Source organism: Schistocerca gregaria, chromosome 7 (assembly GCF_023897955.1).
Source record: "Schistocerca gregaria isolate iqSchGreg1 chromosome 7, iqSchGreg1.2, whole genome shotgun sequence".
Lineage (NCBI taxonomy): Eukaryota > Metazoa > Arthropoda > Insecta > Orthoptera > Acrididae > Schistocerca > Schistocerca gregaria.
This window is the reverse complement of record NC_064926.1, coordinates 234,068,225-234,078,499: the sequence shown is the minus strand read 5'-3', so window position 1 is coordinate 234,078,499 and position 10,275 is coordinate 234,068,225. Positions and strand designations below refer to the sequence as shown.

General features: G+C 44.5%; 1 protein-coding gene across 1 annotated transcript in view; it reads left to right on the top strand.

Moving 5' to 3' along the window:
- The first annotated feature begins 696 nt into the window (after positions 1 to 696).
- Positions 697 to 10,275, top strand: part of LOC126281951 (myrosinase 1-like) — a 108,521-nt gene continuing 98,942 nt past the window's right edge. Inside the window, exon 1 of the mRNA XM_049981313.1 lies at positions 697 to 871. Coding sequence (XP_049837270.1) covers positions 736 to 871 — 136 coding nt within the window. The 5' untranslated portion in view covers positions 697 to 735. The remainder of the gene's footprint in view (positions 872 to 10,275) is intronic.

Sequence of the window (10,275 nt, the reverse complement as noted above, 5' to 3'; positions counted from 1 at the left end):
CTCCACGCTTTCTTGACCTCAACCCTCTTGACTTACATTTATGGGGGCGTTTGAAAGCTCTTGTCTACGCAACGCCGGTACCAAATGTAGAGACTCTTCGTGCTCGTATTGTGGACGGCTGTGATACAATACGCCATTCTCCAGAGCTGCATCAGCGCATCAGGGATTCCATGTCACGGAGGGTGGATGCATGTATCCTCGCTAACGGAGGACATTTTGAACATTTCCTGTAATAAAGTGTTTGAAGTCACGCTGGTACGTTCTGTTGCTGTGTGTTTCCATTACATGATTAATGCGATCTGAAGAAAAGTAATAAAATGAGCTCTAACATGGAAAGTAAGCGTTTCCAGACACATGTCCACATAACATATTTTCTTTCGTTGTGTGTGAGGAATGTTTTCTGATAGTTTGGCCGTACCTTTTTGTAACACCCTGTATAAGGGATGGTGTAAAACCAGTCGAAAGGCGCTTTTAATATTAAAAACTGAAATATAGTAACAGACATTATCTAAGAATTCAGTGGAAGAATGTTGAAGCTAGATCCGGTATCAGTTAATGTTGAGAAACTGTATTGTTTTTATCTCTAGAGCGTTTCTTCTGATTGAGCAACAGTAGCTAATTAGTGAGATGCGATCTCCTGTCGATAAGTTCGAGATTACCGCTATATAAGGCGACGATGCCGCTGTAGACAAAGGCGTGTTTGTCTACGCGAACGCAACGAGTTCGTCCCGCACAATGTGGCGTTTCCTGCTGACGCTGTCATGCTGCCTACTCGGCGCCTACTGCCAACAGGTCAACAAGTTCCCAGATGGTTTCCTTCTGGGGGCAGCAACAGCGTCCTACCAGGTGGAGGGCGCTTGGAATGAAAGTGGTGAGCTCGAGCCTAAGAAACAGTAATTGCTTCTGAATTAATTACATATTCATTTTAACGTACTGCCAAATAATGTAACCATTTCGACTCAAATACATCTGTTTAACAATATCTCAGAAAACAAAAAAAATGAAATAAAATGAAAGAATGAAAGAAGAAAGGAAGAAAGAATGGAAATTACGTCCTCTTGATGACAAGGTCATTGGAAACGGAGCACAAGCCAAGTTTTCGGGAGTATGGGGAAAAAGATAGTTGTCATATTTGCCCTTAGTGATTTACTTAAGCCACAGGGACTCTTAATCTTGATGGAGGTTTAGTCTTCTTCAGTCCCGTGTTTTAATTGCTAGACCACCTCGTTTAGTTTAAAGGAGCAGAACGCAAATTCACGCTAAATCGCCAATCAGTCGCAGTTACGTCTACGTGTTAACAACCAAAAACACACCTATCATTGATTCTATCAAAGATTTTTCAATTTATCTCCTAAAGAAACTTTGCCATTACGGTAAACGGCCATTATCAGTAAAATACCATTATTAAGTGTCTGATCGTGTGCAAAATACGTGTCTATCATGTTGCAACCCACGATTACACTTAGTAAAACTAATTACACATATTCCACGCAAAGAAACTGGACACTTACTTTATAGGGTAAAGGCCATCAGACACCGATACACGCACGTCTCGTACAGAGATAACAGACGACTGACAGGTGAAGAGAAGTGATTGGAAATTTGTATAAAATCGTCCCCCTCCAACAACAAAAAATGAGCAGAACAACGAATATTTTACGCATGCTGTCTCTGGTGCACATTGCAGCTAGGTAGCATTAAGTGTTCAAAAGAAGAATTTGTAACTTTTATTTTCTTCTTGCGTTTTAGATAAACTGAAAACCAGCCCTCTACAATTCGTTTTCAATAAATCTATTAGATATTGTCGTTTGAAACACTACATAAGCTTAGTCAGTATTCCTGTAACACATGGAATGAACTGCCTTGTCGTATGTATGGTAAGAGACAATAATATTACACTCGTGGCAAGTTGTATGGAGATCATCACTGGAAATAAATAATCAACATAAAGTTTACAAAAAATGACTGGAGACGGTTTGTTGTGTTTCTGGTAAAAGTTGACCCGAGTAAATCCAGTCCATAAAATATTCGTGTAATGTGGTTGGTGTGTGATGAATTCTTCCCATTTAGAAATTTTGTAGACGAATGTGTGTTTTCTGAAATTATTTGCTGCTGCATGTTATTTACACCTTCGGTTAGATGAAATTACTGTCTGACGATTCCATTACGAAATCTGGCCTGCTAACGGCCTTAGCGGAGACTGCCCAATAGTAGGTGAATTCTAATTACGGTGCCTACATGAAATGTTGGATCGCTAAAGCAGTGTACAACATTATTAAGGCAGAAATGGAAGGTATATTAACAGATACCTTAGGAAAAAGCGAGATGCGATCGCCAAGAGATGGAAGCTTTAGGAGTAGGATCGTAAGATTATTGATATTGGATCAGATAATGAGATGGTAGGGGTAAAATGAAAATTATGAAAAGAATATGGAGTTATTTCCTGCAAACGGAAACAACGTTTATGGCCCAGCTGATTGTTATGCATCATTCATAGTAATCTGACAATTATGCATTCCAACAGCAGATGGGATTAGAAATGAAATTCATTGTGTGTATGATAACATTAACATCAACATTAACAAAATCAGTATTTAATCACATAGAAACTGAAATGCAGTCGAGGACGTTTTGTGGCCTACCTCGTCTGACCCCATCCTTTTGGGGCGACCTTTTAAACATCTTGTCTTCTGGAAACCTATCAGTACCGCAACTGATCTTCTAGCTAGAATTATAGATGCCTTTAAGGCTGTTCGAACAACGCTGGCTCTGACAGAACTTGCGCTGACATACCTGCCTAGAGGTTGGGGATGTCACTTTGAGAAATGAAGTGTTCTGTGCAAGCTGTGCAGACAGACATCACTATTACAAATGTATCTCTACTTGGATATTAATCATCGTTAGCAGACCAAGGGTAAATATGACAATTTTTTTAGTTTCTCTCACGTATTTCGACTCGTTTAGGCCTTCATATCGATACATTTGTGAGTTTTGATAAATTATGAAACTTTTTATGATCATTGCGGTAACCCTACGCCTACCTTCAAATCTTGTAGGAGGCAGTTCAGCCTGGAGGAAACAATATTTAGGTGAACTACGATTTATTGCACTAAAATGTAAGATACATAAAATATTTCAGTGTATCCAGTGCCTTCGTCAACATGATTCGTAATGGGTTGCTGAGGTACAATAAGATCTGTGATACCCCTCGATTTGTCCCTCCTGCAGCAATAAATACGAGAAACGAGATTATGTAAATCACTCAACCCTTCACAGGACTTCCTGATGCTGGAGGATAGGAAATAAGTAGCCAAAGGCATTATCTTCTTTGGACGTCCATCATATTTAAACCTGCGCAGTTATTAGAGTATAGATGGCCATCTGACTATCTATCAGCCGTTGTGAGTCTGCTTAGCATTGTTTCAGCGCAGTGTCCGTCTTGCTACCGTGTTCTCAGTCATGAGCAAACGTTTCACAGTTGATGTTCGGCTACGGATATTCCTTTAATACACTCCTGGAAATGGAAAAAAGAACACATTGACACCGGTGTGTCAGACCCACCATACTTGTTCCGGACACTGCGAGAGGGCTGTACAAGCAATGATCACACGCACGGCACAGCGGACACACCAGGAACCGCGGTGTTGGCCGTCGAATGGCGCTAGCTGCGCAGCATTTGTGCACCGCCGACGTCAGTGTCAGCCAGTTTGCCGTGGCATACGGAGCTCCATCGCAGTCTTTAACACTGGTAGCATGCCGCGACAGCGTGGACGTGAACCGTATGTGCAGTTGACGGACTTTGAGAGAGGGCGTATAGTGGGCATGCGGGAGGCCGGGTGGACGTACCGCCGAATTGCTCAACACGTGGGGCGTGAGGTCTCCACAGTACATCGATGTTGTCGCCAGTGGTCGGCGGAAGGTGCACGTGCCCGTCGACCTGGGACCGGACCGCAGCGACGCACGGATGCACGCCAAGAGCGTAGGATCCTACGCAGTCCCGTAGGGGACCGCACCGCCACTTCCCAGCAAATTAGGGACACTGTTGCTCCTGGGGTATCGGCGAGGACCATTCGCAAACGTCTTCATGAAGCTGGGCTACGGTCCCGCACACCGTTAGGCCGTCTTCCGCTCACGCCCCAACATCGTGCAGCCCGCCTCCAGTGGTGTCGCGACAGGCGTGAATGGAGGGACGAATGGAGACGCGTCGTCTTCAGCGATGAGAGTCGCTTCCTGCTTGGTGCCAATGATGGTCGTATGCGTATTTGGCGCCGTGCAGGTGAGCGCCACAATCAGGACTGCATACGACCGAGGCACACAGGGACAACACCCGGCATCATGGTGTGAGAAGCGATCTCCTACACTGGCCGTACACCTCTGGTGATCGTCGAGGGGACACTGAATAGTAGACGGTACATCCAAACCGTCATCGAACCCATCGTTCTACCATTCCTAGACCGGCAAGGGAACTTGCTGTTCCAACACGACAATGCACGTCCGCATGTATCCCGTGCCACCCAACGTGCTCTAGAAGGTGTAAGTCAACTACCCTGGCCAGCAAGATCTCCGGATCTGTCCCCCATTGAGCATGGTTGGGACTGGATGAAGCGTCGTCTCACGCGGTCTGCACGTCCAGCACGAACGCTGGTCCAACTGAGGCGCCAGGTGGAAATGGCATGGCAAGCCGTTCCACAGGACTACATCCAGCATCTCTACGATCGTCTCCATGGGAGAATAGCAGCCTGCATTGCTGCGAAAGGTGGATATACACTGTACTAGTGGCGACATTGTGCATGCTCTGTTGCCTGTGTCTATGTGCCTGTGGTTCTGTCAGTGTAATCATGTGATGTATCTGACCCCAGGAATGTGTCAATAAAGTTTCCCCTTCTTGGGACAATGAATTCACGGTGTTCTTATTTCAATTTCCAGGAGTGTACAATCTGTATCGGGTTATGATTCAAAACCACATTATTCTAGAGGGTACCGAGTTCAAACTTCGCCTACTTCAAATTGACCATTCTCTATATAAATTCTCGACCATTCTAGGCAGCCCAAACTCTGATTACCTGTTCTGCCCCTCTTTTATTAGATTTCACTGACAGTGCACTTAATTGTGAATTGCGGATTAGCTATGTAGAATGTCTTCTGTAGGGCAGCAGTCACCTCGTATATTGTTGCCACGATATGGCATTCATTTTGTCAAAATACGATACCGAAGAACAGCTGTTAAAGTTAAAAAGGCGTTATAGCTTTTTAATCAGTGTCGTTACAACACCTCGGAACATTAATTAATACGATACATGACTCTCTGTTACATACATCTTCTTAAAGCAGTAGTGCAAAATTGTATTGATGGTTCGGGCGTGACTTGGTGCCTCTTAAGGGAATGATGAAACTTGTGATGTAGAAACCTGGCGCGACTTTTTTAGCACTCGTGCTTAATAATAATCAGAATCTGCATGCTAAATTTCAGTTGCCGAAACGACCCCTAGAAGCAACCAAAACAAAAAAAAAAGATTCACGGAAACTTGTATTTCCCTGCTTGGCGTATGCAACTCAGAGATGGATACACTTGGATCTCTCTGGTTTTTACGTCAAACATAGAGTGCATGATCGGAGAAGTGTAATCAACTTGTTACCGTCACAGTGTTTCTTGAAAAGGAACATCATTTCAAAGCTTTGTTATAAAGGGTAGCAAATGTATATTTTTGGGCTCTTTCTTTTAATTTCTGTCAGTAAGTGGAAACATCTTTCTGACCCTCGTTAGAGTTTTAAAAATATTTCTGTATATGTAGTATGTGTTACTGCTTATGGATAACTATGTAAAAGTTTTGAATACCAGCAGAAAATATTTTTGAGTCTTATATGATGAGCGGAATGATGTTTGAAGTTTTACTCAACAGTTAATTAGTGTGGACATGTTAAAAACGACTGAAATACTCCATGCTACAGACTGCGAATCTACGATGACGAAAAAACTGAAAACAACTATAATCTTAAATAATTATCAACTGGACATTTAACTATCAGTTATGTCCGTGAAAAAAGCAAAGAACTAAAATTACCACACCAGACAAAGAAAAAGCGGTGGTGTTTAGGGTAAATGAAAGCGCTAACAAATGTCTAAGTGTGAGTATTGTTGAGAACGTTAAACTTGAGTCGTTTTGAACTTTTCTTTTTCTGAAACCAGACAAAGTCATTCAGTTTCAGCGGTACCACTTTGTGCAACTAGGAATCAGATAATGCTAGCGATATATGTACAAAAGAATTTACAGCTTTTTGTAGTATTAACTTCAAAACCGCGTCAAAATCAAGAACAATAAAATTTGCAATGATAGACAGGTCGTAATACAGATGATACGAAATTTGAATAAGAAGTGCCAGCTAAAAGAACACTTTCACGGACAGAGGAAAACAATGCAGAGGCGAATGCACAGTCACGACTGCACTCAAAGCTTTATATTCAGTACCCAACTTCATCAGCCGTTATTAGCTCATTGTTACCTAAGCAAAATGTTTTTCTTCAAGAATCGAAAGGAAATTTTTGAACATCTGTGAAAAGATCAATGTCCTATACAGACAATCGTGTGGAAGACTCATCGAGGTCTGATGATTGGGAGACGAAAGCTTTAGATATTTCTCCTCCATTTTCTAGGAACGAATTTCTTCTCCTGATAGATTTTCAGTTCACGGGAGTGCTGATTAATTAATGGCCGCATTCCGAGCTCACTCTCCAAAGAACTACGTGTGCTTCAGGTTCCGCCTCCTACTACGAATGTACTGACCGACAGACGGAATTTTTCCGTCTGTTGAAAGCAGTTTGAAGAACAATAACACAGGAATTCGTTATGGACAGGTACTTGCAGTTTCCAGTTTAGCTCCGTAAATATTCTCACGTTGCAATCATTAGTACACTATCAGTTTACCTCTTTCCGGCTTCAAAATCTGGTTAAATATGCACGGCACTGCTCAAAATATTAGTCCGAACGGTTTCCCCAAAGTGCCCTATTTTTGTCTAAATACGACTACGTCTGTATGCAACTCGTAGCGTTGTCAAACTTTTTCCTTAATAGTAGGTAAATTTAGAACGCTAAACCAATATCGCACGTTTTTGCATTAACCACAACTAATAAAATTATTTATATATGCAATGTCTGTTATTGTCGACATATCCGAAAGAACAGACATCAGTTTGATCCTACAGACACTATAAATCAAGACAGAAAGGAATTAAACGTATTTACTGCCAGTGGAAATGGATTTGTGTCAATGGAACAAGTCGAAAATCAGTGATCAACTGGGATTCGAACCAGAGTCTCCCGCTTACTAGGCAGACATACTGACCACTACGTCTGCCAGAAACAGGCGTCACCACAATCGCACGGAGTACCCTAGCACGCCTCCGTTCAAGCCCAAATTCTCAACTTACACCACACGCTGACGACGAAGCTGTGCTGTTCATTTGCCTCATTATTCGCTGCGTCTAAGCGATTCCCGTGAGAATTCGAGTTTGGTGTGCATCAACACTGAAGAGATCATCGGCTGTCATCGCCTTAATTAATTATATATGTAGTGCCTGTTCTCTCAGACATGCACAAAAGAACAGACGATACGAATGCAGTATAATAAATTTAATTAGTTGTAGCTATTGCTAAAATGTGAAACACTGATGCTGTGTCCCAGATTTATATACTAATAAGGAAGAAAGTCGTCAGTCCTATTAGTCACATAAGGACGTAGTCGTTTTCAGACAAAAATGTCCGAAAGAATAGTCATAACATGTTTACTTAAGTAAGGCTAGGGATCACTTCGGTGCAGATGTGCACCTAGCTCGACCCCTTACAGAAAATCGTGAGATCCTGCGAGTAATGAGGATAATGAGGTGGGGCACAACATCAGTAGTGTGTGGTATAAGGTGAGACTTTCGGTCTGACGGGAGGCGTGCTGGGGTAGACAATACGCTTGTGCTGACCACTGTGTCTGGATGGCGTACTGGTTAGTGCACCTACCCAGTAAGCAGGAAACCTGGTTTCGAATCCTGGTCCGGCACAAATTTTCAACTTGCTCCATTGATATAAATCAATGCTTCCTGGCAGCTAATGGCTTTAATTCCCCTATGTGTTGAATAAAATTAATGATTTCAAAGTGGCAAACTACACTCCTGGAAATGGAAAAAAGAACACATTGACACCGGTGTGTCAGACCCACCATACTTGCTCCGGACACTGCGAGAGGGCTGTACAAGCAATGATCACACGCAAGGCACAGCGGACACACCAGGAACCGCGGTGTTGGCCGTCGAATGGCGCTAGCTGTGCAGCATTTGTGCACCGCCGCCGTCAGTGTCAGCCAGTTTGCCGTGGCATACGGAGCTCCATCGCAGTCTTTAACATTGGTAGCATGCCGCGACAGCGTGGACGTGAACCGTATGTGCAGTTGACGGACTTTGAGCGAGGGCGTATAGTGGGCATGCGGGAGGCCGGGTGGACGTACCGCCGAATTGCTCAACACGTGGGGCGTGAGGTCTCCACAGTACATCGATGTGGCCGCCAGTGGTCGGCGAAAGATGCACGTGCCCGTCGACCTGGGACCGGACCGCAGCGACGCACGGATGCACGCCAAGACCGTAGGATCCTACGCAGTGCTGTAGGGGACCGCACCGCCACTTCCCAGCAAATTAGGGACACTGTTGCTCCTGGGGTATCGCTGAGGACCATTCGCAACCGTCTCCAAGAAGCTGGGCTACGGTCCCGCACACCGTTAGGCCGTCTTCCGCTCACGCCCCAACATCGTGCAGCCCGCCTCCAGTGGTGTCGCGACAGGCGTGAATGGAGGGACGAATGGAGACGTGTCGTCTTCAGCGATGAGAGTCGCTTCTGCCTTGGTGCCAATGATGGTCGTATGCGTGTTTGGCACCGTACAGGTGAGCGCCACAATCAGGACTGCATACGACCGAGGCACACAGGGCCAACACCCGGCATCATGGTGTGGAGAGCGACCTCCTACACTGGCCGTACACCTCTGGTGATCGTCGAGGGGACACTGAATAGTGCACGGTACGTCCAAACCGTCATCGAACCCATCGTTCTACCATTCCTAGACCGGCAAGGGAACTTGCTGTTCCAACAGGACAATGCACGGCCGCATGTATCCCGTGCCACCCAACGTGCTCTAGAAGATGTAAGTCAACTACCCTGGCCAGCAAGATCTCCGGATCTGTCCCCCATTGAGCATGTTTGGGACTGGATGAAGCGTCGTCTCACGCGGTCTGCACGTCCAGCACGAACGCTGGTCCAACTGAGGCGCCAGGTGGGAATGGCATGGCAAGCCGTTCCACAGGACTACATCCAGCATCTCTACGATCGTCTCCATGGGAGAATAGCAGCCTGCATTGCTGCGAAAGGTGGATATACACTGTACTAGTGGCGACATTGTGCATGCTCTGTTGCCTGTGTCTATGTGCCTGTGGTTCTGTCAGTGTGATCATGTGATGTATCTGACCCAAGGAATGTGTCAATAAAGTTTCCCCTTCCTGGGACAATGAATTCACGGTGTTCTTATTTCAATTTCCTGGAGTGTAGTTATTGGCATATGCTTCATACCAATTTTAATGTAATTTTAGGGATAAAATACGAGTAGTAATCGGATATTACATTGAATTGCGATCACTTTCAATCGGCGATTCAGCGCTCGCCTAGCAAGCCGATAGGATCGGTGACAAGACAATGCTGCGTCACGCTACGATAAATCACGCCCGTGCACAACGCAGTTTCAAGCGTGGAAACCGTAGCAAAAATTTCACATTTCATATTCGTTTTTCAGATCGAGTAGGCAGCGGAAATTTAACATGTTGGATTTAATTTACGTTAGCTATGAGTGAAAAAACATGAAGGCACGTTTCGACATGACAAGTATGACCATTCCCTTGTTAGTGATAGAGAGCGAAACTAAAGATTTAGAGACTTGGGGTTCGATGTCTGTTCGTTCGAAATATACTTGTCTGTCACTTACCAGTACCTCCTTTTCGGCAAATGTGAAAAATCCCGAATAGCATCGTGGCTTGCAGTCCAAGTTCAACTGCACGCCCCACTTAATTAGCCAGGGTCTGAGAGAATTGACTCACCAACTTGAAATATAAAGGTCATCACACTGGCGGACTGTTAATCTTAATGGGTAAACCGGTTGACATCGTAGGTATACAGAGTGTTGGAAAGACTTCTCCAGTACGTCGGTTCAAAGGTCGACGGAGGGAGAGAGGAAACCACCTCCAACTGGAGC